The sequence below is a fragment of the Sciurus carolinensis genome, chromosome 3 (genome assembly GCF_902686445.1).
Source record: "Sciurus carolinensis chromosome 3, mSciCar1.2, whole genome shotgun sequence".
Taxonomy (NCBI): domain Eukaryota; kingdom Metazoa; phylum Chordata; class Mammalia; order Rodentia; family Sciuridae; genus Sciurus; species Sciurus carolinensis.
The window spans coordinates 178,667,251-178,694,577 of NC_062215.1; the positions used below are offsets into that span (position 1 = coordinate 178,667,251).

General features: G+C 55.2%; 1 protein-coding gene across 8 annotated transcripts in view; it reads left to right on the forward strand.

Moving 5' to 3' along the window:
• Agap1 (ArfGAP with GTPase domain, ankyrin repeat and PH domain 1) overlaps positions 1-27,327 on the forward strand; it is a 480,841-nt gene that overhangs the window by 125,933 nt on the left and 327,581 nt on the right. For 2 of the 8 annotated variants that reach the window (XM_047543033.1, XM_047543036.1), the window contains exon 1: positions 4,361-5,831. The exons of 4 other annotated variants lie outside the window; for them this stretch is intronic. In XM_047543033.1, coding sequence (XP_047398989.1) covers positions 4,865-5,831 — 967 coding nt within the window. In that variant the 5' untranslated portion in view covers positions 4,361-4,864. Of the gene's footprint in view, positions 1-4,360; positions 5,832-27,327 lie in introns of those variants that run through there. 2 more of the 8 variants (XM_047543034.1, XM_047543035.1) reach the window with 2 other exon arrangements.

Sequence of the window (27,327 nt, forward strand, 5' to 3'; positions counted from 1 at the left end):
GATTGTTTAGGTCTCAACAGTTGTTTCCTGCCTCTTTCTTACCACATCTAGCCCTTTCTTCTCCTGTTGGCTTTGGATGGCACTTGTGAGTCCTCAGCCACCACCCTTCTCACCAGCTCTCCTGGTCCCTGCAGAGAGCTGTGGCAGGCCAGTGTTTCCCACCTCCATTCACCTGCCAACAGCTGCAGCTGCAGGGGGGCCTCAAGTCCACTGCCTTGGGGGTGGAGGAGCCCGGCTTTGCCTGCAGGTGAAATTCTCTGCAGGTAGAGTGCACACCCCACCCTTGGTGCCCTGCAGGTGTGTTTGCAGATTGTTAGCTTCCTGTGTGTTCATCTGTCATCCAGGAGTCTGGGAAGGCTGCTCAGAGAAGGCCTGTGTTGGCAGAGTACTGAGCTGGACTCACTGGGAGGGCCCCCACCCCTGCTGGACTCACTGGGAGGGCCCCCACCCCTGCCCTGCTCTTCCCACCCACAGGGACTCCCAGCGCAGCACCTGGCCCAGATCCACAGAGACCTTCTGACCAGAAGTGGCCTGAGGAAGCCCTTTCTTCTAAAGTCAAGCCAAATTCAGTTTTGATAAGTAGCCCCTGGCCGCCTCACTCATTAGTGTCTAAACTGTGGCCGTGCTGTCCTTGAGGTGACATTGAGGAGCCTCCAGGTGCCACTGAAAAGACATGGAGGACAGGTGCCACCTGCCAGGTTCCGTTCACACACAGCTGACATCTCTCTTGCCCTGCTGGCAGGGACTGCATCTGGGGCTGGTCTTGGGGAGCAGCCGGGGAAGGGGGAGGCAGGGAGGACTCCTGTGGCTTTTTCCTGCTGGGTGAGAAGGCCCCTGCTCGAAGGACAGCGTGCTCGTCCCTCCTGTCCCTCTTTGGTGGGCAGAACAGAGTCAAGTCCTCATCTCTTTTACAATTCCACTTTTAACCTTCAACTTACAAAATGAGAAAATTGGGGTCCTTGAGGAGTCCACCACGGGGGAAGTGTGGCGGAGGGGTCAGTCCCTGGAAGCTGAGACCATAACTCTTCCAACCTTAATGATGTGACTCAAGCCTCATGCTGGAAGGTAAAATATATAAAAGTGCCAGCAAAACGGAAATGTCTCATTGGCTTCTTCAACTTATCTGTCAGTTATCCGGTTACCAGAAAATAGCCTTTAAGGACCCCTGGAGGAGGCTTTGTTGGCCCTGCAGTGGGCGTGCTGAGGCCTGGGCTCGCTTGGTGGTTGGCTGCTTTCAGTTGCCAGCAGCGAAGGTTCTGCTAAGAGACTGTAAACGTGATTACTAGCTGTCAAGTGGTGTTATTTGGAAAGTGAGCTTGTGACGCTCACAGATGGCTCTGCTGCCGACTGCCAGAGGTTCCCTGTAAGGAAGCCTTAGCAGCTCTCCTGATGCTTGTGGGATTCCGCTCTCATCAAGGGTGTTTAATTCATAGGTGGCTAGAAACGGGCCAGGACAGAGTGTGGTGGAGGGCGGCCAAAGATCTGGTGAACTTGGGACCTGGAGAAGAAGGGGGTTGAAGGGGCCATCACCCTCTGTGGTCCTACCCTCTAGGTTGGCGGAGTCCCTGCTGCCTGGCTGCTTTATGGTTTGGGTGTAGCAGTGAGCTCAGCTACAGGACTTTTTTTTTTTTTTTTTTAAGCCAAATGGTAGTATGCTGTTTGGCATAGAAAAATCAAGAAATGTTGACCTGGTGGAGTCCAGGAGCTGCTGGAAAATTAAGCCAGATGCCACTTGGACATAGACAGCACGATGCTTTTCTTTCTTTTTTAGAGAAGGCAGGTCTGGCTTTGTGAAAGGGGATTTAGATTTCAGAGTGACAGGCTCTGGAGCCCATGTCCTCTATGCATTGGGAGAGCCCATGTCTCCAGGGCGGTGGGGAGAGGCAGTTCTCTGCCACCAAGATTTTCAAGCCAGATGGTCAGACCTGACGTGGACACCTTGAGGCTGGTGGAAAATCAGTGCTTGCTCCTGGGAGGATAAGGAGCACTCTGGCTGAGGAGGAGGCTCCTGCAAGGTTGGTGTTGTCTAAGGTGGCACCAATGGATTCTTCTACTCTGCAGCCTGCATTCTACTACAGCAGAGCACAAAACCCGGGGTGGATTCCAGACAAAGGCACAGATTGGGTAACACCAACAGTCCAGTATTTGAACTTTAAAAGGAACTTAAAGGAATGCTGTTTTATTTATTTACTTGTTTATTTTACTTTGGGCTCTACTAATACCTCAGATAACAAGCAGGTTAATTGTGGACCAGCTACTTTCATATTAAAGTTCAGCTCAGTATTTGAAATTTGCCAAAGTCTTGGGTGGTGAGCCAAGGTGGAACTCTGGGTTCTGGTTCACCATTGTCCCTAGCAGTGCTCCCTCCACAGCTGAAGTGTGGGAGCTTCAGATCCTCAGCTCACAGAATCCTGGGACCCTTACCTGCAGCTGTGACGGTTTAGAGTTCTGTGTGCTGGGCACTGCAGCCTCTCCAGGATTGTCACTCATGTTTGTCTCTCTTTTGATAAGATCACTTAGCACTAGTATTCTCTTGCAAGTCCATGGAGTCTTGGAGGACGGAGACCCTGCCTTGCCGCCGTGAAGCACTGCAGTAACAGCATACATTCAATGAGTGAGCAAGCCAGCAGGGGGAACGGAGTGAGACCCTGATAGGACCGCCTCCTGGTCTTGTCCAGGCATCATTTGCTGTTTGTCAGCGTCAAGTTTGCCGACACTCACGCACAGGTTTTCTGCTCTTCGTTCTCACCAGAGCAGAATGCTAATGCGTGCTAAGACCAAAGAAATGCCAGTAGCTCAGGAATGGGCACAAGAAGTGCAAACCCAAGATCTTAGGCTCCACCCTCACCGGTGGGCTGTGCACTCTGGGGGATGTGCCCTCCCTCTCTGAACCTCTGCATCCCACTAGCCCAGAAGCCCTAGAAATGTTCTGAGAGATGCTTCCTGTGTGGCTACCATTCCAGCAGTTGGTGGTTCTTGGGTCTTATCAAAGCTAAGATGGATTTACTGAGGACCTCACCGTTCAGTGAGGCCATGACAGCACCACTTCCAGAGACTGAGATCAAGTGTCGGGTGGAGCAAGCAGTGACCCTGTGATGGTGGGAATCATGTGGAGGAAGCCACGACGGTGGTCAGATGTGTTTTCATTGTCTTCTGCAAGAATAAAGTGAATCACCTAGCAGTCTGATTTATTTCATCAAATTTGAAAATTTCACTGAGGCAAAAATCCAGATTTCCTAGACTTTTAAAAAAGGCCTTACCTGATTTATCCTTACGTTACTTTCAGTGTCATGAATGCAGTAGATGTCACAAAATGTTACAAGGTTAAAGTAGTGAGGGCCAGCTCTCCGCTGTGTCCGTGTCGGGAGCCCGGGCAGTGCTTGGCCTCCCTGCTCCCACCTTGCCCAGGGCAGTCTCTCGGGCATTTCCAGCCTGGGGAAGACCAGGTAAGCCTCTGGCTTGATGAGTGTGCATTGCGTTTTCCTTCTGAAACTTTTAAACACAAACTCTGAAATAGTACATCTGTATACACAAAGAACTGACCTGTCCATCAGCTGTATAAAAACACTGTGCCACAGCGGTCGATTCAAGACCATCAGCAGTTGGAGCCAAGTGGGAGAGTTTGATGGGAGGGAGACTCAACTTTAAAGGTTCATGGTGGTTCAGAATGTCTGGCCCCTGGTGTTTTAACCAGTTTAGTTCTCCCAAGAGTGCTCAGAGTTTGGGTGCTGTTTTCCTCACCCCCATCTCCGGGTGGAAGAACCGAGAGGCCTGATCTGCTGGCCTGCATCCTCCATCCTGTTGGCACGGACAGCTCAGGCTTGTCTACAAGGAACCTTCCGCCACACACTGGGATTTAAAATGCCCCTAAAAATTACTCAGGAGGCAAACTGTGGTCTTCCTCCCAGAAGCCAGTGGCTCATCACCCAGGGGAGCCGCTGGCCTCCTCTTTGTTCTTGTTTTCCTGGGAACACATCTGTTCCATGTGGAGATGGAGGGTCACAGGTATCAAGAATACTCCTTTCAAACAAGTCTTCTGAGTTGCGTCCTCTTCAGGGCTGCATGGTTGAGAGATGCCTCAGATACATCCGCAGCCGGTGGGAGATGAGCCTCGTTTTGGTGTTGCAGACCAGGCCCTAGAGCATTGTAGATTTCTTTAGGGTACAGGCCTTCCTGCTGGTTGTTGCCCTAGAGGATCCGGTCCGCACAGCGTCGATCCACTCCGGCGCTTGGCCCTGGCCGCCCGCCGCGCTCGCCGCCGCCGCCGCGCTCCCGGGACTCTGCCGGCCGGGCTGAGCGCGCGGCCCGCGGTCGCTGCACGTCGGCCCCCACCCGTCCGCCCCGCCCCGGCGCGCATTTCCATTTTAAACCGCCACCCGCCCCTCGACCGCGGCCGGCTCAGCTGCCCGCGTCCTGAGCCCAGTGAGCGGCGGAGGCCGCGGAGTCCCCGAACTGTGCACGGGAGGCCGGGAGATGCGCACGGGTCCCGCGCCGTAGACAATGAAGCCGCGGGCGCCGCCGCCCGCCCTGGGCCCTGCGCGCCGCGACCGCACCTGCCGGCGAGACTGTCCCCGCGCCTGACCGCCCGCCGCTCCGACTCATCCGGCCCGGGCGGCCCATGGCTCGGCGCTCCGGACCCGGACCCCGGCACTTGGGCCGTGCGGCGCACGGGCTGGCGGGCACCAGGGGCGCCGTCCCCGCGGCCTGAGCGCGGCCCTTGCTGCGAGCGGGGGGCGTGGGCCCCAATCCCGCCCGCCCGCCCCGCCTCACCCGGCTACTGCCTGGACTGCGCGGCCCGGCCCGCGGGCGCGCTGGACGCCGCGGGGTTCCGGAGGGTGGCGCGGCGACAGCGGCCCCGGGAGACATGTACCTGCTGGACGGCAGCGGCGAGCACGCGTCGCCGCCCGCGGACGCGATGCCGCGCGGGACGCCCCCCAGGAAGACCGTCTACCGCATCTCCGTGACCATGGTCAGGAAGGAGCAGCTGCCCGAGCCAGGCACCGGTGGCCCCGACCCGCGTCCCGCTCGGCGACCCCGACCCGCGCCTTCCCCGGACGCACCCGGGCGACTCGTGGAAGAGGCCGAGGAGGCTGCGGGCCCTGAGGACCTGGAGGATTTTCAGTCTCGCTCCTGGGACTTCCGCACCTTCCGCACCCGGAGCACCGGGCAGCTGGAACTCGGCAGACTACGGCCTTGCTCACGCGGCCCCGAGTCCACGGCCCTGGAGGGCAGTCCCCCGGCCGTGGAGGGGCCCGGCTCGCCTGACCCCGGCAGCCCCGACGTGGAGGGGCCCCGGGCCGCGCCCCTGCGGCGGAGTCTCAGCTTCAGGGACTGGAGCGGGTCCGAGGCACCGCGGAGCCCGGCCCTGGGCGGCGGGAGGCGCCACAGCAGCTCTGGAAGCCTGGCATGGCCGCTGGGCGACGAGATCGAGGCCGACCCGGAGGCCGCCCTGGAACCCGGGACCGTTGCGCAGCCAGCCTCAGAGAAACGCAACACCCTGGATGTCGGCGAGGTGCTTAGCAAGAACGACGCGCTCTCCGACCTGGAGCGCTGGGAACGCAGCAAGAGCAAGAACCGCACGCTGGACAACAGCGACCTGCAGCGGCTGGAGCGCGCGCGGGCCGCAGCTGCGGGCCCGGGAGCAGCCTCGGAGCACCGACTGCTGCGCTTTTTCAGTGGTATCTTCGCGCGTAGAGACGGCGGCCCTGGCAGCGGGCCCTCCCCTCGGAGCGGTGCCTCGCGATCTCGCGGCTACTTCAGCAGCCTGCGGCGGGCCCCAGCGGATGCACACTCGTCCAGCGCAGAGAGCATCGACGGGTCCCCGCGTAGAGGTGGGCAGCCTGGCCGGAGGGCTCCAGGGAAGAGGGGAGTGGTGGGAGCTGGTCGTCGCCCCAGCGTCCTGCTCTGGGGAGCATAGTGGGAGCAGCTTATGAATCCCCTGGCCCAGGTCACACAGACCAGCAAGCGGCTGGACCCCATGTGAACTCTGCTGTTTCCCCAGCAGTACTGCGGCACTCTAGTTGTTGCGACTGCCCCTGCTCCTGGCTCTGTGTGGTCCGGCTTTTGAGGTTTATCTCCTTAGCCATGGTGAACTTGACCTGGGCTGCTCTCCTGCAGATGCTGGCTCAGCCCTTAGCAGACTGTGCTACCTGTGGGGCTGCTTCAGGGAGCCAGACTTGACCTTGGTAACTTTCACAGGAGCAACTGCCTGGCCAAGAGAATCCAGCCTTCCTCCTGGTGTATTCCACCCTGCTCCCTCCCAAGGGCAGTCTGCCTGCTGGGGTGTGGCCTTGACTGATTTGGCTGTCCCTGCTCCAGAACTCTTGGTAAAGACAGAGCTGGGTGGGAGGTGGAGAGGCAGGGACTTAGGCCCCTCTCTTGTGCAGGTGTGCAAGTTGGCCTAGGATGCATGGTTAAGTTGACCAGAGCGTGGGATTCACTGCCCTAGCTGAAGTGTTGAAAGGTAAACTGAAGTCAAAATGGTCCTCAAGTTTCCTAGTAATGTGTGTGAGGCTACAGGCAGGAAAATCGCAGGTCTTCAGTCAGCTCTGAACCTTCAGCCCTCTGTTCTCTTACACCTGCGGGTAGGGGCCCTGCAGGGATGGTTGGAGGCAGACAGGAGAATATTCTCCTGCAGGAGTCAGTTAACCTGCTAGCATTTAGTGGTCAGAAACTGCGCAACACTGACCCCATCTCGGTATCCTCTGAAGGGCAAAGGCTGGGTGCAGGGTGGGGTTAGGATGTTGTTCTCCTGGTGTGCGAGAGGAGGTATACCTAAAGTACCATAGCCACAGGCGTGTGGCCATGCATCTGGCTACCAAGAAATCCTTAATCATTCTGGCACCCTGATTACCAAGCCTGCTGCTGCTGGTCCAGGTGGAGGTAGTTGAAGCAATGAAGGGTGGCCTTTGATTAGCCAATGTCAGCTGCCGCCCAGCCAACCCTGGAGAGAGGATTTCTCCCAAGTGTGCAGGTGTGCAAGTTGGCCCAGGATGCATGGTAAAGTTGACCAGAGCGCGGGATTCACTGCCCTAGCTGAAGTGTTGAAAGGTAAACTGAAGTCAAAATGGTCCTCAGATGTAGTGAATGGTCAACACCGAGCAGCTGAATGTGTAGTTGTGTTTGTATCCCTGAGTTATTGTATTAAAAAGGATATGACGGGGAGTTGCCTATTGCCAGACTTGGCTGTTTGGTTTGTCATGTCTCTTAACGTGCCTTGGAGCACTTTAAGGGACACAGTGTTTGACTCAAACCATTAGTCCATCTCTCCCCGTGTGCTCTTAAAATATTAGAAAATAGCTTGGTCGTAAGAGACTTGGTTTGCATGAAGTTGCTATTGCCATCTTTTGTGTTCAGAGGAGGTTCAACTCTGAAGGTCCTATTTCTCCCTCTAATGGCAGGTCTGCTTCTTTGTTCTTGTGGACTTTGTAGAAAATAGTAATTAGCCGCTTGAGTTCCAGACACGTACCCATCTCTCTGTGAGAGGGAGAGAAAGGGAGGGAAAGAGATGTATAGACATGATTTTAGAAGGAACAAGCTTCATCATGGAACCTGTTGATACAAGTTAAAAGCATTTGAGGTTTTGGTGTTTCCTTTCTGGGACAAATGGATTGATATTAGATTTGCAGTAGTAAAGGTGTGAAGTGTATTGGAATTTCTCCCCTAGGGCAGTATGACTTAACAATGGTAATAATTACAGTAATGCTCAGTTGGTCCCTTGTGGTCATTCCTTTTCTGGTTGGAATCATTTTGGTCTGAGACATAACAATGGTCTAGCATTGTGGGTTTTGCAGAAAAAATGAAGTTTTAAATGAGCTAGGTGACAATACACACATTAATTCTAGGGCCTTACTTCATTCTGAAGTTCTAGGCAAAATTTTTTTTTTTTAAGCTGCAACTGGGTAAAATCTTTGCTCTTAGTGACGACATCTGGAGCCTTAGTAGCCCAAGGTTTTGGTGAGACCACTACTGTGCCTGTTCCAGGTGAACTTTGCAGAACCTAATGCTTTCAGGATTTCTTGTTTTATTAGACTTCTTCGGTTTTTATGCATTCATTTTCTGTAACATAAATTATTCACAATTTAGGTGGTGTTTAATGAAGTTTGGAACTTAGGAGAAAGTCCCACCCTGAGGTCATGCTCGGATGCCGTGGGGCAGTGCTCACTTTGCTTGTACGTGCCCCCAAGGGCAGACCCACAGAGTCCTGCACAAACCCTCCAGCCAGGTGCAGAACTCAGCCATTTTGGCTGTTAGGAAGGTGAAGTGGCGCATGTCCTAGAATGCCACCTGGGAGGTGGGACAGCTCCTTCAAGCCACACACTGGTATTGTGTAGCAAAGCCTGAGACTGATCACACTTCAGTGGAATAAATAGTGATCAAAAATAGCCTTATGTCAGCTCAAGTCTGCTTTGCCACACACAGTTTGCCAAGCATTTGTGAGCAAAAGTTCCATTCTTGGTCCTTTTTGGTTTCAAAATTACATCTACTGGCGACCTGAAACATAATGGGTATCATGAGGTGCATGCCTTTAAATCTTGGCCGTAATGTTAAAATTTGGGGTTCACAAAAATCAAAAGGAAATTAGAGGAGATGTCACCTGGGGTTGGAATCTTTGTTTAAAAAAAAAAAAGCTATGAAATTTTTGCATTGGCCATAAGAAAATTAATTTTAACACACTGAGCAGTTATTACATTAAGTAACTTACTTGGCTTCTTAAAATTAAATGCTCAGTCTTGGATAAGGTGTCCCTGTTAGCACAGCAAGGCAAGATGGTTAGGCTCATTTTAAAGCGTGCACTGACTCCCGTGTACGCCGCCTTTGGTTTTCCCTTCACCGAGGGCATTAGGAGGCAAGGATCGAAACACCTACCATTGTAGGATGATTCCTGTGTCTTTCTGACCCTGCTGAGGCTCCTCTGTGAGGCCATTCCTGTTCTTTCCCCTGACATGTCACAGTGGCCCCGAGAGTCCCGGTGCTGGCCCTGGTGCTCTGCAAGGCTCACAGCTGCTGGCAAACTAGCAGACATTCCAGAAAGACCTGCATCTCATCAAGGGCAGTTTAGTTACCTGATGCACATGTATCAGAGGGCAGAGTCTGTTGACACAAGTATAATTTAATACAAGGAATGGCCAAGTAATAGGTGATTAATGACATTGTAGGCTGTCACTCTGGTACACGTTCCCCGCATCCCAAAGGAAGCAGTTTGAGCTGGCCCACCAATGCTCCCTGAAACCAGCTGCCAGCCCGGAGTAGCCTGTAGGGTGTTCTTGTGCTATCTGGGAGGATTGATTACAGCAATAAAGTGATTTCATTGATAGCTGTGTCTAAGGTTAGCTTTTTAAATTAGTAATTTACAACTGATTTTTGACAGCTTATTTTATCAGTGGCTTCATTAATTTCTGATTCCCTTGATTTGTGTCAAGGTGATAGACATACAAACTCTTTAATGGAGAAAAGGAAGAAGCAACAATTAAATCACTGATATAGCTTGACACATTGTTTTAAACCCGATCCTATGTGTTTGTAATAAAACAACTCAGAAGTTTCTCATTTGAAACCTTTGAACTGATGACATACTCAGCCTTTTATTATTAAAGCTGAGCATGCCTAGATAGAGTTCACTTGCTTTTTTGGTTCAGTTGCAGTTGTAGATGGACAGGATGCCTTTGTTTATTTTTATGGGGTGCTAGGGATCGGACCCAGACCTCACGCATGCTCAGGGAGCACTCTGCCACTGAGCTGAAGCGGTGAAGGCCTCCTCGCAGTGTCAGGCCCTGTTGTTTGTGGTAGGGGCTGGGGCTGCTCCTCTGGAGATAGAGGCGGGTGCTAGGCAGAGTGCCTGGAAGGTTCTCAGGGAGCCTTTGGGGCAACACTGGGGGCTCAGACTGCTTCCTCAAGTTGGAGCTCAGTGTCCTTCAGTATAGGTCACCTGCAGCCGTTTCAGGTGACAACCTGGGCTGGTATATCTTCAGAAAGCACATCTGCTCCAGAGATTCTGCTCTTAACACCTTCCCTTTGCAGCAAGCTGTTGGGCCGTGTGGGTAGCAGACCCCTTTGCCGGGAAGCACTGGTCGTCATCTTGGGTGTATTAGCAGACATTCTTCGAGCTTTTTCTGGTGTGCGGCGTGTTCTTAGGCAGCAGGCACTAGAGTTGACTACAGCAGAGCGGAGAAGTCAGTGACATATGGGGGGAGGTGGAGATGTTCCGATAAACCCCGACCCCTCGGGTGCTGAGGGAACTGGGGCTGTGTCTCTGTGCAGGGTGACCTCCTTTCCGTGCCTGCCAGTTCAGCAGACGGACCCTGCTGGGCAGGGAGCATGCGTCATTTGTGTCCTGGAGAGTTGGGAGCACATAGGCCCTTGGTAAATGTTTGCAGGAGGGATTGATGAGAGAAGCAGGTTGTGTGTCCTTGAGTTTGTGCAGGCCCCAGACAGGTCAGACGAGCTGGATCTTGCAGGATCAGTAGGAGTTTGCCAGGTAGAGCAGACTCTCCGCCTTGGAGTGGGCTGGGATTGCTGCCGCTGACTCCAGAGCATGCAGAGCAGCTCTCCCATCTCTATGACTAATACCAACACTAAGCATACAAAAGGACATTACTGTTTGTACACTCTTTTTTAAGAAAAGCATATTTGTATTTTTGGCATGAGGTTTTTGTTTTCTGGTAGGAATTCTGTAGGCCTCCCCTCCTACTCCCTCAGCGCTGGGATTCTAACCCAGGGCTTTGTACTGTTATTTTTTTCCCTGATGATTTGGGATAATGATGTTGATTTAAAATGATGTTACGATGTAAAATAATGAGGGAAAAAAAGCAGGGTGGAGGGGTTTGTTAGTTGAAGGCCGTCCCATGATTGGGTAGGTAGGGTGTGTTCCGCTGCGGTGATTTCACCAGGTGGTTTGAAACAGAAGTGGTATTAAGGTCAACAGATTAGCAAAAAGAGGGGAGATTATTGTCTTTTTATTGTTTTGAGAGCGGAGCCATCTGCCCAGTCGCTGTCGCTGTGCTGGTCTTTGTGGGTGACAGCTCCTGACTGCCTGCTGCAGCAGGGACTCCCTGGGTCAGCTCTCTCCTGTTGACTCGGGACTTTACCATAGATACCCCCAGCATTTTAAAAAGACACGGGTGCATGTCTGTTCGCTCATCTGGTTGTAGTTCCAAGGTGGGCCTTGGCCTCTGTTTTCTTGTACTCTCTTCGTGTTTTCATTTTCCCAGCTGTTTTTCCATACTGACATCTCTAACAGACCTCAACACTCAGCACGCTCTGCACACGGGCCGCTTCCCCAGCCCAGAAGGCAGGGGCACCCTGGGCACTCAGGGAAGCCTCGTGGAAAGACCCTCTCGGGTGCATTCTCCTTTCCTAACAGGTGAAGGTAATTTTACTGGAGGGGAAGCGGGTTCCTTCCCTGCTCTCCGTCCTTAGCTGGGAATGGTGAGGAGGGGTCGGGTCTGTTACTGTGACTCTGGGGTGCAGGATTCTACATGACGCAGCATGCCGGCTGTCCTGGTCAGCACACGGGAAGACTCCCTCTATTCCGTGGATTGACTGCCAGTGGGGACCAGGGGCTACAAGTGCACTTGTGGAAGTCCATCTGTTTGTGATGTTTGTCAAAGGGGACCTGTGTTCGCTCTTGCCCTCTGTGCCTGTCATTGCAAGGGCTTCTTTGAGCGGGTCTGCTGACTGTCAGGCACTTGAGAGTGGACTCTGAACAATGCCACCAGCCTCCCTGGTGCAGCTGTGTCCTCCAGCTCTCCCAGAGGAGTCACCCACCACGTCTGGACGGCGGTGGCAGAGGCTGATTCATGTAGTTTTTGCTTTTGTATTCCAAAGAGCTTTAAAAAAAAAAAACAAAAACAAAAACAGCAACAAAAACCCCGGCGGCTTGCTGTCCCGCACGGGATCTGTGCTTCCTTGGGAAGGGCGCAGTTGCAGGTGGTCGCTCGCCTGCTCACGGCCCGGGCACTGCTGGCTTTTTTGCCCCAGCACTGTGCTGCGCAGCTCATCCCTAGCTCCAGGGTGCTTGGACATCTAATTCTTCTGGTTATTTCAGTTCCCAAACCAAGACCCCCAACCTTCGGAGAGAGCCTGCTCTCTCTGTAGTTCCTAGGTTGATGCCTCTTCTGCTTTCCTGATCTGGTTCAGGAAGACTCCGGAAGCCATCAAGGACTCTGGGAATTTGTTATCTGAAGCTGTGAAGTCCCTCCCAGTACTGAAGGCGCAGACATAAAAGTCGCAGGAGTTAGCACGCTTCGTGAACCTCGTTGGGAGGAGTGGCTGTCGCAGATGCCGCCTCCCTCCTTGGACCAGGCCATGCACGTAGGTTGTGTCTCCATCGCCGGCAGCTCCACGCACAGTCTCTGCATCAGGTGTGCTGGGAGGGCCGCTCCTTTTGTTGTCTGGGGTCACAGTTGATGGTCCCAGAACTCTCCCAGGGTCTGGCATTCCGATGGCATTGGCACCTGGTCCCCTCTGACGTGGTGGTTTCCTCCCAAACGTGAAGGAAGGGAGTTAGTGGTCTATTTTCTTTGAATGGTCCTCCTGCCTGTCCTCCTCCCACGCTGCCTTTGGCTGCTGGGTGGAGCTGCTGGCTCGTCTGAAAGGGTTCTGCCTGCCAGCCAGGAGGTGCCTGGAGGGAATGCCTGCGCTGCCCTCCTTGCCGGCTCCCCTGCGGCTGCCCACCACCACCTCCATGCTTCTGGCCTTCTAGGCTCAGGTTTGGCCCCAAGGCCCCTCAGGTCCTGAGCTGTTTGTCCTCTGGCATCCAGGCGGTGGGTGATGGCCCAGCACGCCTTCACCCTGATCTCTCCCAGCATGGCCTCCTGGCTGCTTGCGCTAGTCCCTGGACTTTCAGCCGACCTCGGGCATGAGCAGAGCTGCAGCAGCGCCGGGAAGGAAGCTTTGCTTCTCTCCTATGGAGGTCGCTGGGGGGAGGCTGTGTGGTCTAGACTGCAGGGCCATACTGGCAAGCCCTGTCCCACCCCGAGCCCTCTGCTCCAGCGTTTGGGTGGGTCTTGGCTGCTGCACCCAGCAGACGTCACGAAGGCACACCAGTGGAGGTGATAGCAAGTCCGAACTGTAGCCCAGCCGGGTGTCGGTGCTTTATCTACCTGTAATATGTCTTGCAAGGTCTCATGGCAGAAAGAGCTGACTTGTGGACACACTGGATTTCCCATTATTGGCGATGTGCGCTGGCCTCCTGTAACTCCAGGTGTGAGCTCACCTCCTCTTGTTTCCACTGCCTTCCCTGGCATCTCTCAGGACCTTCGGGTTAACCACTTCTTTTAAAATTACTGTCTGTTTTCCCTTAAGGTTACAAGCAGGGAGGACAGAGCCATCTCCCCCCTTGGTTTAGTCCCCCTGTAACTAGAGAACTGGTACTGTGACTTTGCAGCAGAAGGATCCACTTCACTGCTGGTACAAGCCACATGTCTGTCGTTGGAGAGCTGCGCCTTCTCGTCACTCTCCCTGGTCCCTGCTGTTCTCTCCTGCAGAGACAGACCGACAGGTGGATGGCATGCAGAAACTGGTTTCCCTTCAGATTTTATTTAATATTTGTTACATTTAATATTTACAAATTATATATTTATCTGTGAAGTGCAGAAATGATAAAATAAGTATTTTTTGACATTTAATTTAAAGGAACTTGTTAAAATCTAAATTTTGGGAACGTGCGGATGATTTCTGAGGAAGGCGGAGAAGCCGAGTTAGAAGGTGCATATGCTCAGGTGCTAGAGCCCACCTGGCTGCTGCTTCCAGAAGACACCTTTCTGCAAGGCACCAGTGACCCTCGAGGCCTCTTGGCCTGGGTTCACTCTCAGCTGGATCAAAATGATCATTGCCCAGACTCTGCTCCCACGGGCTTGTCCCCACCCCCTGTGATGCTGGGGACGGAACCCAGGGCCTGGCCGGTGCTCCGCATGCTGCACCCCTGCCTGCCTTGGGTTCTTGAAGGTGCCTGGCCCTGGCTGCTCCAGGCTCCCTTGGAGAGCCGGGCACCCCCCGGAGGAGCCATCTGTTCTGCAGCAGCTTGCAGCTCACTCACGGGCTCAGCCTCGGAGCCGTGCCTCAGAAACCAGGCCAGTGTGCTGACGTCTGGCAGCGTGAGGCGGGGCACGCGTTCCCTTCTCTGAGGTGTGGAAAGGAAGCTGCTGGCCAAAGAAATGGCTGCCTTTCCCTCTGACAGCAGCTGCCCTCTGCTGCTGGCTTCTGCGGGCTCCTCAGAGCCTGATGATTTTGGGGTCACTTCCCCATGGTGGAGGTGTTGAGAGCTGAGTGAGGGGCTGCTGAGGTTTAGATGTGAGGTGCCCCCACACTCGAGTGAGGCAGTTTGAGGTGGTTTAGAGGTGCAGTGATCAGCTATGGGACCTTCACCCAATCAGTGCACTGATGCTCTGATAGGGATTAACTGGCGCCCGTGGGCAGGTGGCGTGTGGCGGAGGAGAGGGCGTGTGGGTATGTTTCGTTCCTGCTAAGTGGAGCCGGCTCTGCTTCCCGATTGTCCGTCCTGAGCTGCTTTCCTCCTCCTCACCCTGCCCTGATGCTCTGCCTCGCCTCAGGCACAAAGCAGCGGAGTGGGCCATCTGTAGACTGAGACCTCTGCAAACATAAGCCCCAAGCAGAGTTTTTCCCCCTAAAATTGTTCTTGTCAGGTCTTTGATCACAGCAGCAAAAAGGCCAACAAAACAAGGACCAGTCATCTAGGCAGTCCCCGGAGTGCTGCGGGTATTTGGATCCTGTGATGGTGTTTGCCCAAGTCATTGGGCCAGTCTGATCCAGGTGCCTAGTGAACCAGGCCATCATGAAGCTGTCACCCCTGGGATCCTGCGGACCTGGCCCGGCTGGTCAGTGCCTGTGGCTGGCACCTCAGGGACCCCAGGGTGTGAGGTCAGGAGCTGTGCAGGTTTCCCGGCTTTGCTGAGGCTGGTGGGCCTGTCGTAGAGTCACAGTGTCCAGATAATCCCCCTTTGCCTGTTGCAGAGGGTCTGGTGCCCTGGGAGGCCAGGGGGCCTCTCTGTGTTGCCCAGATGAGAAGAGCTTCTAAGAAGGAACCCGAGGTCCTCTCTGGTCTGCTTCAGCCTTGTCTTGGGATGTGTCTTGGCTCCTCTGCCCCTCGGTTCACCCCTGTGTTCCTGCAGCACACGTTCATCAGTACTTAGCAGGTGCTCAGTGGGATGGGGTTCTTCTTTCTGGGTCACCCAGCCCCGTGAATTCCTCTCCCAGGTGGCTGTCCATCGGAAGCCCAAAATGCCTTGCACTGTCTCTCAAGGAGAAGTGTGTGGGGCCCGCAGAGGGGACGGTAGTGCTCCCGTGTACCTGACCAGGGAGAGGGCGGTAGTGGGAGTGGGGTCTCCCTGCCTCCCCTTTAAACAAGGTGTGTGAGTCTGGACAGCTGGAGGCCATGAGCATTTTGCTTTCATTTTGAAGATAGGAACCATCACGCCCTGTTGTTAGCACCACTTGGTCTCATTGTAAAAATCATTTAGCTCAGATCTATTTTTAGAAATTTTAAGGATGGCTGATCTGGTTTAGCAGAAGCTTCCAAGTGGTAGCTGACAGAGGTAGAGCCCCCTGCGGACTCGGCACCAGGAAGGAGGAGGCAGTGCCCAAGGTGAGCAGAAGGTCAGATGGGCGCTCATGCTCTGCCCTTGTGGCTGAGGTGAAGTGACGGGGTTTGTGCAGGAGTTCGTCTTTGTGTCTGAGGAAGGCACAGCTTGTATATTGCAAATTCTTTGCTTCTCAGAGTCAGATTCGATCATCCCCTGTCATCGTAGTGACTGTGGCTTTATTACTTATGAGATTGCTCCTTGGACATGCAGGTTTAAGGTCAGGTGGGAAGGGGCTGACAGCAGGCTCTTGGCCTCGTTTTCTCATGTGTCCAGTGAAGAAGGGACAAACCCTGGCTCGAAAAATGAATGTCATACTTGGCAGAAGAACCTGCTACAAATTCACCTTCTTAAGGTAATTAATTTTCTACAATGCAGGAGATTTTTCTGGCATTTTCTTTTCCTTAAAGACTAAGCCAGAGATCGATCCTTAGGAGAGGATTAAGTTCTTAGGTTGCCAGGTCTGGTGGCTTCAGCCTTTGTGCACTGAGGTGGCCAGTGTTAGCTGGTGGCTTTTGTAGTTAGCAATTTCAGCCCCACACAGACCTTTGAAACTTGACTTTTCATTTATCAGGGACTCCTATGAGGGTGACATTCCAATTTGTGTATATGATGCCTGGGGACCCAGGGAAAGGTCATCTTCCACAGCAGTTTAAAACCTGCCTTAGGTGAGTGTCCAAGCAGACTTATAGATCAGTATTGGTTTAATTTGATAAAACACGAAGATAAAAACCTCATATGATAGGAGGTGGCTTTTTTCAGGACTGGCGTCTGTGTGATCTGCCAGCTCCTGTCTTGTCTGTTTCCATAGTAAACGGGAATGCTGTCTTCATTCAGATCAGATTTAGCTTTACTCACTGGACACGGGCAGAAGTGCATTTTGAGCTGCTCGAAGATGCCCGGGTGACATAAGCTGTTGGGTGACTGTCGTGAGGGAGAGCTCTCCCAGGGGCTTGTATTCTGTCTGCTGGAAGCATGCTTCCCGCGCTTTTCCCGTTGACCTCGGTGATCGGGTCAGGCCTTTCTGCCTGCTCCTCCTGGTCGGTAGTCTAACAGAAGTGTCAGTATTCTAGGCGTGCAACCCTCTTTTTGCTCCTTTTGTGTCTTGGGAGCCTGTGTGTGTGTGTGCACGCCAGAGTGTACAGGAACTCTTCTGTTCCCCTCGCTGTTCCTGTACCAGCATGGCACCTTCTTTATCCTCTGGAGATGGCCAGGGTCCCAACAGCCCACTTGCCTTTCACATTGCCAGCCCTTCTGCTTCCAGAACACTTCTGGAACTTTCTGCCTCTCCCTGAATCCACTGTCCATTTCCTACAGCATAGAGGAGATGAGCTTTGGAGTGTTGAGTGACAGGTCAGGAAGCGGAGGGATGAAGAGCAGGCCTGGACCTAGTCAGACCTGGACCCCCTTGTCCTGCCCCTGTCCAGCACTCTTGCCATCAGACTGTGCCGTTGGAGGAGTTGCACCCCTGGTGCCCGTTTTTAGCCTGGTTTGTTGCCGTGACACAGTGATGCCAGCTGCTAGATCTCTTTTGCAGTGGCCAGGCTGGACCCACTTTGCAGGTGTCACTGTGCTGGCTGATCCCACCAGCAGCCTGTGCAGGGGACTGTTGTCCCGTAGATCGGTAGAGTTAATTGGTCATCTGTAGAGATCTGTATGTCGAGGCGCGTAGAGATCTGTGTCCATGCCCATCTTAAGAAATGAGCCCAGGCTGCCTGCAGGCTGGCCACACGCCACCTTCAGTTGGTGGCCCCACCCAGTTCACACCTCCCTCCCTGGCACCTGTAGGCTTGGGAGCTCGAGCAGAGAGATGGGAAGGTGAATTTGCTGCATGCCCACGCCCTTGCACTGGCACCCTGGCTGAGCTCACAGCCCTTCCTGGGCCCTTCGAGCTCCCGGCACAGTGTAGGCACCTTGGTTAACGAGCAGGAATCCGCAGACTCTGCGTGTTCCCGAGCACTGCGGTACGCAGCATTTTCAGACTAGAAAGAGAGGCGAGCAGGATAGTCGAGGTGCGGGAGCAAGCGGAGGGAAGCAGGCAGCTCCTCGGGCTCGGGCCACACTGCCTTGGAGTGGACTGGGCTTTTAGTTATGGCCAAAGGCAGTGTGGTCGGGCCTTAGTCTCTTGGAGTCTCAGAAAGAGGGCTCGGCAGCCTTACCAGGGTCCGCTCTCAAGGCAGGGTGGGCTCCCGCAGGCCGGGTTCCAGCAGAGCCGCAGTCAGGGAGCTGTGCTCAGAGGGTGCCGAGTGCTTTGAGCCAAGCTCACCCAGGAGAGCGCCAGCCTCCCAGCCACAGTGGACGCGTGCTTGCTTGGGGTGGGCACGTTGGTCCTGAAGGCTCATTGCTCTTTCACTATCTTTGGGTGAAGTCTTCAGGTTTCCTCTTTGTGATTTTCCTTTTTTTCCTGGTTAGTTCATAGTACTGGTTTCGAGAAGTTAAAATCAGTGGTTTTATTTTTGGAGTTCTAAATCCAGCCATGTAAACACCCCCGGTCTGGCCCGAGGGTTTGGCAGACTCCGGGCTGCTATTTTAGATATTCCAGAAGACGTCTTGCAAGTTGCTCTCCTGCCCTTCTCCAGTTAGGCTGGGAGCTGGGGAGCAGGGCGCAGGAGCCTGCAGCGTTCTCCAGGTGACCTCCCCACCCCAGTTCTGTCCTGGTGGTCGGGCAGGGCTCAGGGGAGATCTGTGGCCAGGTGCTGTGGCGCCTTGGCCCCTCTCCGAGGGGGTCGCTTTCCGGGTGCTGGGCCCTTCTCCTGTGGGCACCTGTAGTTAGGGCCGTGCTCCCCAGGGCTGTCACATCCAGGCAGAGGCTGCCCTCTCTGTGGTTGGTCAGGCTAGGGGAGAGGCCGCGTTCATGTTCTGTGCATGCTCTGAGGTGGGCGTTATCGCACATTACAGTGTGCCAAGGCAGGTGTCACACATCTCCAGGTCTGCCGAGGACCTCACGGGAGGTGATTGTTTGAGGTGCGCTCCCAGTCAGACTCCAAGGAGCAGTGGCTGGCTCCGGTCCCCTGTCCTCCCGCCTCGCCATAGGCATGCTGGGCCTTGGTGAACAGGTAACCAGGGTCTCGTGTGCAGTGAACACAGCTGGGTCATGCGTGGCCAAGGGTGGACAGTGGATGCCGAGGGAGGACTGTGGGTCTCCTCTTGCTGTGGGTTCAGCCACATCTGCAGAGGGCTGCAGGGTCCTCGTGCTCTCCTGTTCCTCCTTCTCTGTCCTGAAGGAGACCTTAATCCTATGGGCTCCTCCACCCTCCTCCACCGGAAAGAAGCACTGGATAGGTGTGAGCTTAGGGACAGTGGCTGGACAGGCAAGGCAGGGAGACGGTCTCCTGGTGGACACGACCTTGCAGTGTGTCCTGGGGCTCTTCACGGCAGCCAGCCCCCCGTGGCAGCTCCTCCTCCCACTGCTGGTGACCTGGGGGGCTTTCAGGGGACGGGATGGCCAGAAGTCATCAAGCTTAGAGAGGAAGTGAGTCTGGAAACAGAACGAGCTTAGGCCCGAGGGTGCGCATGGAGTTTGGGATTTTGAACATCCACCGAGAGGCTCTTTGTTTTATGTGTTCAAAGCCCAAACCGAGGGTTCCCTGGCAGACATGCAGAGTGGCGGCCCGTCCCCAGCTGCCCAGGGTCTCCATACAGGCCCACCCCTCTGGCCTGCCCCCATAGCAGAACACACCCGCCCTGTGCACATGGGCGACGGGCCTCTGCCCCGCCTTGGTCCCGGCGCAGTTCCGTGGTGCGCCTCCTCCCGTGTCTGTGTCTGCACCTTCCCATTCTCCTCCTCCCAACCCTCCGTGACCCAGATCTACCTTACAGCCTCTCTTGCTTGGAGAGCAGGGGTTCCTTCCACGCCAGCCAGAAGGTGTGACTGTCCCACCTTTCAGAGCCACCAGGCGATCCCCACTGCCCTTCAAATAAAGCAGACTCTCTTCCAGTCCAGGCCCTCACTTCATCCTGCCCACCCCTCAGCTCCCTCCTTCCCTGCCTCAGCCACCCCTCTGCTGCCCGCCCGCTCCTTCCCCAGGCCCAGCTTCTAGCTGTCAGCAGTGCACTGTCCCTTGTTTCCTGCGTGGGGTTCAGTGCATCTGGGGTCACGCAGCTCTAGCCCAGCACTGCTCAAAGCACAGTGGTTTGGTGCAGGCTTGTACTGCTCTGGACGTCCCACTAGTGTGGGGTGCAGTGCCAGGCTCCAGAAACACCCAGGGAATGAGGGGCTGGTGGGCCGGAGCCCCAGCTGTGACTTGGGGCGTCCGTGGAGCAGGCAGGTGCTTGGAGTGGCAGAGGCTTCGGGACCTGAGGGCCCTGCATGGTCTGTGGCCTGTCAGGCTCAGATGCTGCCTGGGTGGGCTGCGTGGGTCTCCTGGCCTAGGAGTCTTCCTGGTGGCGACTCTGCAGCCGTTACCTCAGGGAGGGCTGCTGGGGGCTCAGCCCCGCAGGAAGCAGCTGGGAAGGAGGGCAGCGTGCAGGATGCTTCCTGAGGACTGTCCATGACCCCACATGTGGGTTAGGTCACGTAGGTTGGGCCACAGTGCAGTCCTGCCGTCCCCACCCCAGTCGCACCACCGGGCGAGTGGGAAGGGACCCAGGAACCAGGGTGGCTCGGAGTGGTCAGTTGAGGTGAGGGGCCGAGGCCTTTTACCTGCTTTTAGCCTGCGGTCGGACCTGCTGTGCCCTCCAGGGGTCTTGCTCTCAGGCACCACCAAGTTCTGGCCAAGAGGGGGCTCAGGCTGGAGTGGAACAGCATCACCCCCTCAGACAGGCTCCAGGGGCTTCAGCCCACAGGATGGGACGGGCCGATGGCCGCCGTGATGGCGTTGACGGAGCGTGGGAAGTTGTGGTGCTTGCCCTTCCCGTGGGAGGTGTAGATGTTAGGAAGAGTGGACCGTGGATCGACCACCACAGACCTTACTCGCTCAGGAAGTGCATTTGTCACCGACGCGCTCGATTCCTCTGGCGTGAATGCAGGTCCTATGAGGTGGCCCTAGTAGCTAGAGGATTTCCCAGTTGGAAAACACGGCAGCTTCAGGGTCTGCTGGTTTCGCCAAGCCTGTCATGGATGGTGCATAAAAAGCAGCAGAGATCCCCCCCTGATTTTGGAAACTGCAGGGTTAACCGCCACTTGTCCTCGGTTCAGAGAAAGGGGTGGGGCACAAGAGTACAGGAGGGGAGCTCCTCTGCAGCTGCTTCGTGAGATCGCTTGCCCCTCCGTCCTGCTCAGCACCTCCCTGGGGCCTGGGGGACACCACCTGCCGCCACTGGCCATCTCACCTTGACTGGGCCTAGACATGGGATGCTCCTCTTCCCCCTGGGAAGTGAGGTGTGAGGAGAAGGGAAGCACGTCTCCTGGGGACACTGCCAGAGGTGAAGTGGACCCAGGGGCGCAGCCCGCCTTCTTCTTCCCCTCTGACTGAGTGGCAGGAGCAGGGAGGACCCGCCGTGGCTGGCCTGATGGGCCTGGGGCGCCCAGGCTGGTGGGGGTGGGGGGCGGGGGCGCCTCCCTGTTGCTGGGCGCGTCTGTATGGAGGAAGTTCTGTGTTGGTTATTTTCCAGTGAGAGCGACCTTGTAATTCTGAACAAGGTGAGAATCTTGGGCGTTCATGGTGTGGTAAACGAGGAGAGCGTTCCCTCCGTAATGACGCTTTCAGTGTCGGGTGAGGCCGCCCCCGCAGGCCCAGGGGCTTGCAGCCCCGTCACCGTCACCGGGGGGCAGGCCACCTGGCTGCTCTCCAGCTCTAGGTGCAGAAGGAAGCCGTTTCTGTCTGTGGAGGTGCCTTGACTGCCTTTCGTGTTGTGAAAGTGTTAGATGCTCCTGGGTAAAGAATCAAAACCGGGAGGAACGTGGTAAAGGGAGCCCCCAGCGCCCGGCCCTCCGAGACGGCCGCTGTGGCAGGTGCTGCCAGCTCCCCTGCCGTTGCTTTCTGCCATCCAGTTAGTGAATCAGCACTTGCCAAATGGACAGGAGTGCAGATTCCACGTGGTCTGTGACCCAGTTTTCGTGCTCGGTGTATTACGCTTAATTTATCACGGAGCTCCTTCTGCGAGAGCTGGGTTTTGTTCGGGGCGTAGTACTTTGCGGGGGCGAGGTCTACACCCAGGTGTGGGGTTGTCACAGCAGAGCTCTTCAGGGCCTGGCAGGCACAGCCAGGATGCCTTGCTGGGTGAGGGAGGCAAGAGGCTGCTCATAAGAGCAGCAGGTGGTACAGAGAATCGGGTGTGCGCGTGCGCGTGTGTGTAGGACCATTGGAGCACGGAGCTGAGCGTGGCGGCCCTCTGGGTTTACAGAAGAGCGATGGAGGCCCGGAGACCAAGCAGTGCTTGGAGTGGCCCCGGGCGTGCGCGTGGATTTGAGCAAGCCCCAGGAGTGCCGTCTGCCCGTTACCTGTCTCATATTGCCCTCCCCAGCTCCCACGCTGGAGCACCTGCCCCCCACCACCTCCTGATGTCCCAGGTGAAGTGATGTTTCCCTGTGTGTGATGGACAGTGGTGGTCACTGTGCCTGCTGCCCTGGCGCCTGGCACCAGTGACCACAGGCCCCATCTGTGGTTCTGCCTCCGTCCCCACGTCCCTGCCAGATTCTCAGTCTCTGTGCTCAATTCTGGGCAGCAGGGAACGCGTTAATTCGGATTGCTCTTTCTGTAGGAATCTTCTGGGTTCATTTTCATCTATTATCAAGCCATCCCTTATTATTAAACATTAATTGCATCATGAATTAAAAAATATTACTGTGTTTACAATTCTTTTTGGAATGAAAGCTGACATACCCGGTTATACCCAGCACAGGACTGACAGAAATTCGGCCTGTGAATTGTGTCTTTTCTTTTTCCTCCAGTGTTTATATTAACAAGCGAACGTTGTCTTGTATATTTCACTTTCCATTTAACTCGGGGGAAGATACAGGCTCGTGCATCCCACCAGTATCCAAGATGCTGCCAGAAAAGACCTCCTTCCTCTGCCCAGCATTGCTGGGGATCAAACACAGAGCAAGCTCTCTGCCTGGAGCTACAGCCCAGCCCTGCTGGTGGAAACTGCCTTTGACTTGTTCCATTGGCGTGTCAGTCCAGCACACGGCCATCCACACTGTGTGTGTGTGTGTGTGTGTGTGTGTGTGTGTGACTAGGATTGAACCCAGAGGTGCTGCACCACTGAGCTGTACCCCTAGCCTCCCCCCGCCCCATTCGTGAGACAGGGTCTCATGGGTTGCTAAGGTTGGCCTCCATCTTGTGATCCTCCTGCCTCAGCCTCCCCGATCTCTGACTCTCCACTGTTCCATCTCAGGAAAACCCCTATGAACTTAACCCATTGATTTTCTTTTCCCTGGGCCATTTCTGACCCCCAGCCTTGCACCAGAGGCCCTCATGTGAACATTGTTTTCAGGGACTCGGTAGTTTCACTCTAACGTATTTTTAAAAATCCTTAAATTCTTTTTAAAGTTATAAGTCTTCCAGGATTTAGGAGTCTGGCCTTGCTGTAAGGTGTCGGCATTCCTGTGCTTGTTAACCATAGCTCTCCCCAGCTGTCGCTGCTGACCCTCCAGGGGTGGGCCCTGTGCGTGAGTCAGCTGGTTCAGTGGTCTTACAGTGGCTGACGTGCATCTTAGGGTGAGAAGTGCCTGTACTCTTCCGGGTTGTCCAACTCTGGCCCCACAAGGCCACTCCCCAAGCCACGCTCTCGGAGTGTAGCCTGAGCGGCAGCCCCGTGTCTTATGACCCTGTGACGTGTTTCCTGCAAGCCCCTGGAGGCAGAGGGGTGGAAGGCGAGGGAGGCCTGTGGTCCTGCTGGGGACACTGGACACTGGTGGCCTGGGTCACTGTGGGCTCCAGGAGAGGAACAGGGCAGGTGAGGGGGAGGAAGGACTCCAGCATGGATGTCTGCCCACCCACTGCTCCTCCGTGTGTTCCTGCTTGCCAGGTGTGGGAACGAGGACCTGCTCAGGGGCACCCTTGGGCCTGGGGTCCGAGGGACCTCCAGCAGCCCCTCCCCTCTCTTCAACCCCCCCGGAGCAGGTCCTGGCCCAGAGTTACTGTTCAGAGCTCTGTAATGCCTTCCACAAAGCCGCCAGCCCCAGAGGGGTCACCCCGTTCACAGCGGCAAACGGGAAGCGGTGCCCGCGTGGTGCTTCACCTGCCTGGGCGGCACATGCCCTCTCCATGACTGGTCAGGTGCGGTTTGGTGGGGACCCTGCACCCACACCTTGCAGTGGTGGTCTGCCCTCCCATGCCATGAGGTTTGGGGATCAAGGCTGGAGGTGAGCCCGCGGGCAGTGAGGCAGCAGGAAGGTGTGCTTGGCCCGCAGTGCCCAGGGAGCAGCAGCGGGCATTCCCGAGGCCTGCCCCGCGGTTCTGGGCACCCGCGGTGGGCCACAGCCCCTGGAGTTGCCCGGCTCACCTGCATCCCTGAAGATGCTTGTGCCCTGTCTGCAGCCGCCGGGGCCACAGCACCCTGCCGCGGTGGCGCTGCCTGTGGACCACACCTGCACTGAAGATGCCCACAGAACCCGCTCTTGCCTGGGTGGTGACAGAGGAGTGATTGTGGATGGAAGGAGGGCGTGGGCTCCAGGGCAGAAGGGGAATCGTTTCTGAGTAGAATATTCTGGAGTGACCTCTGCTCACAGAGCCCTCATGCTTCTGAAGGAAACGTGGAGGGAAGACAGCCCGGCTGCTCCCGGGCGTCCGCGGTCCCTGCTCCCTTCTTCCCTCGGCTGAGGCCTCTGGTCTCACATCTTAGGAAGGTGGGAAATTCCCCTCTTCCCATCCTGGCTCCCCATGTTTCCTGCTTTCCTTCTGCTCAGACTTGAGCCCCTGGGCCATTCTTGCCTCCGGAGGACCGTCGTTCTGCTGCGAGGGGTTTGGGGAAGCAAACCATGGGAAGGAACCGGTGTTCTCTAAGAAGCTAACTTCCTGCATGCCCCCAGAGCCCCCCGGGCCGCAGCGTTGTGCCTCGGGCAGAAGAGAAGCACTGGCAGTGTTGAGAAGGGTCCTGAGTCCCCTCAGGGCTCTGGACAGATGCTTGGGATCATAGCCATGGTGTGGCTGCCTCAGCAGGGGTGGGCACGGTGGCATGTCGGTGGCCTGGCGTTTGTCACCTTGCACTGAGAAGGCCTTGAGATGTGGGGATCGGCAGCCCATTTATTTGTGAATCTGTGGGGACCCCGAAAAGCAACCTGGGTCTCCAGGGAAGTCTGAAGCGCAGCCGGTGTGCCAGGGGTCTGTGCCTTACCCCAGTTATCGAAGACATTGAAGGGTTTTCCGATCAAATTAAATCATGCCATTGAACCTGTGCCGGCCAGTGTCTGGAGTCTTCCACTTGGACATCACCCGTGATAGGTGCTAACAGCACTGTGAGCGGCCCTTCCCACTGCCCCGTGTGGGTCCCTCATTCTTCACGCACGTCCGTTCCTTCTTGGCGCAGCTGTGATGCAGCCGGGGAGCCCGGGTCTCCCCCGCCTGCCCTGTTCCTGCCTGTGTGGTTGTGCTTGCTTTTTTCATTGTTTTGTTTTCTATTTTGGGACTTACGAATGCTTTAAAGTAAAAATAAATGTTCCTTCACTTCCGGGTTACTAAAAAGAAGAGTTTTTTTGTTTTGTTTTTTTTTTTTTAATTTTTGTGAAATTCAAGGTTTTCAAAGAAGAGCCCCAGTCCCCGAGATAACGTGCTCTTCTTAAAAATTCACCCACGATTCCAGGTCCTCCTCTTGCCATCGTGTATGATTTCATGAGTTTTGAGTGGAACTTGTATTTGTGGTCACTGGAGCCACCCAAGACGAGAGGGTCTTGGGCTGGGGTGACAAGGCACAAGAGGACATTAAGTTGTTCTGCTGTGGCCGCACGCTGCTCGTGTTCTCGGGGGGCGGAGGGGAGCCAGCTCTGCTGGGGAGTGAGTGCCCTGGCCCAGGACGGCGGGTAACGCAGCAGAGGCAGTGCTCCAGCCCTGTGCTGACGAGGATGCTGGTCAGCCATGAGCTGGCCCTGAGGAGTGACCCAGCGGAGCTGTGTTAGAATCTAGTCCAGTCCCGGGAACCACTTCCTTCACGTTGCCCTCCCAGTGGGAGAATTGATGGTCTCTTCTGAAAACCAGGGCTGCTTCTGCGTTTGGGGTCTGGCCGACTGGGGACGCACGCGTGGGCAGACAGTACATGCACGCACACCCAGGCCTGTTTCTGAAGGGCGTTTTCTGCGGCTGCTCCTTGGGGCTCAGTGAGGTAGGGCAGCCAGCCTGGTCCTGACGCGGTGAGTCTCCGGGTCAGGCCGCGCCTCCTGCGTCCTGGGACCCCAGCCTCGAAGTGTGCCCACAGGAGTAGGGAGAGGAAGTCTCGGTGTGCGGGGCTTCCTCCAGACCTGCTCCTCCTGCTGGGGCGTGGTGGAGGCCAGGCAAGTTCTTTAAATAAGGGCATGTTACTGGAAGGTGAGGGCTTTGGGGGCGCAGTTGAGCATTTATTTTATTAATCTAGTCGCCACAAAGAAAACACTCCATTCAAGTGGGGATAAATTTGCAAGTAAAAGCTTGCCGCACAACGTTCCAATATTTATATAATCACATGTCTTTGTTTAGTGGAGCCCTGCTTCATTTATAATGAATATTTAATATTTGTTGTGATAAATTTAATCTTGTGGTACATGTTTAAAAATCAGCAGTGCACTAATGGAGTGAGCTCTTTAAATTCACACTTTATCCTCTTTGTTCTGTTAAGATTCATGTTTAAAATCATATACATTTTTTTCTTTTTGTAGTAGGGATTGAACCCAGGCGTGCTCTACCACTGAACTATGTCCCCAGTCCTTTTCAAAATTTTTAAGTCAGGGTCTTGCTGAGTTGCCCCGGTCAGCCTCAAACTTGAGATCCTCCTGTCTCAGCCTCCTGAGTAGCTGGGATTGCAGGCCACATCGCCTGGCTTTGATTTAACGTCTTATGCCAAATGGTGTAAAAATCTAGATTACCAAAAGGTGATGGTGAAGGTCGCCTCGTTCCTCTGGTTCCTCAGCCACCAGTTCTCTGACCTAAATCAGCAACTGTTTTTAATCTTACCAGTAGTACTTTCAGCCACATCAGACTCGTATTGTGTGCACACACGCACACACACACACACACGCGCACGCAGGTTCTTTGTCGCTGATGAGACTGTGTCTCTGGACTGCATCCTACTCTTCCCACCTGGTGGAACCTGGAGGTTGTGGGGCTGCCCCCACCTCAGTATACTGAGGCCTCAGTCTTTTTCGTCCTGTGTAGTTAGTGTCCCATCGTGAGAGTATGTCCAGGCTCACTGACCGTTGTTGAGGTTTTTTAGAAGCATAGCTGCAGGGTGACTCTCTGAGCAGCTCGACACTTGGTATGTGTGTTTGTTGGGTGAGTCCTCGTCATTTATCTTCCATCTCCCTGCACCACCAGAACCGCCCTGCAGGTTTTCCGAGGCCATATTCCCGTTTCCCTGAGAGGTGATTGATGGCAGGTAGTAGGTTTTGCGGCCTACTCGGCCATGCCTGGAGTAACAGTGTTGGTCACCATCTCCCAGGGAGGCCAGGCCTGCACTGTCGTGGTCCACACTTGATGTGTCACAGGCGAGCCACCTAACAGGTGGTGGTGGCTGGCCACAGAGAGGGTGTTGGAGAGCACAACTGAGCCGGCAGCCGCTCCCCGCCAGCCCCCGTCTGTCTCCTCCCATGGGGGGAGAGTGGACCGGACATCTCGAAGGCAGTGGTGGGACAAGTCCGCCTCCCAGGCACCCCATCTCT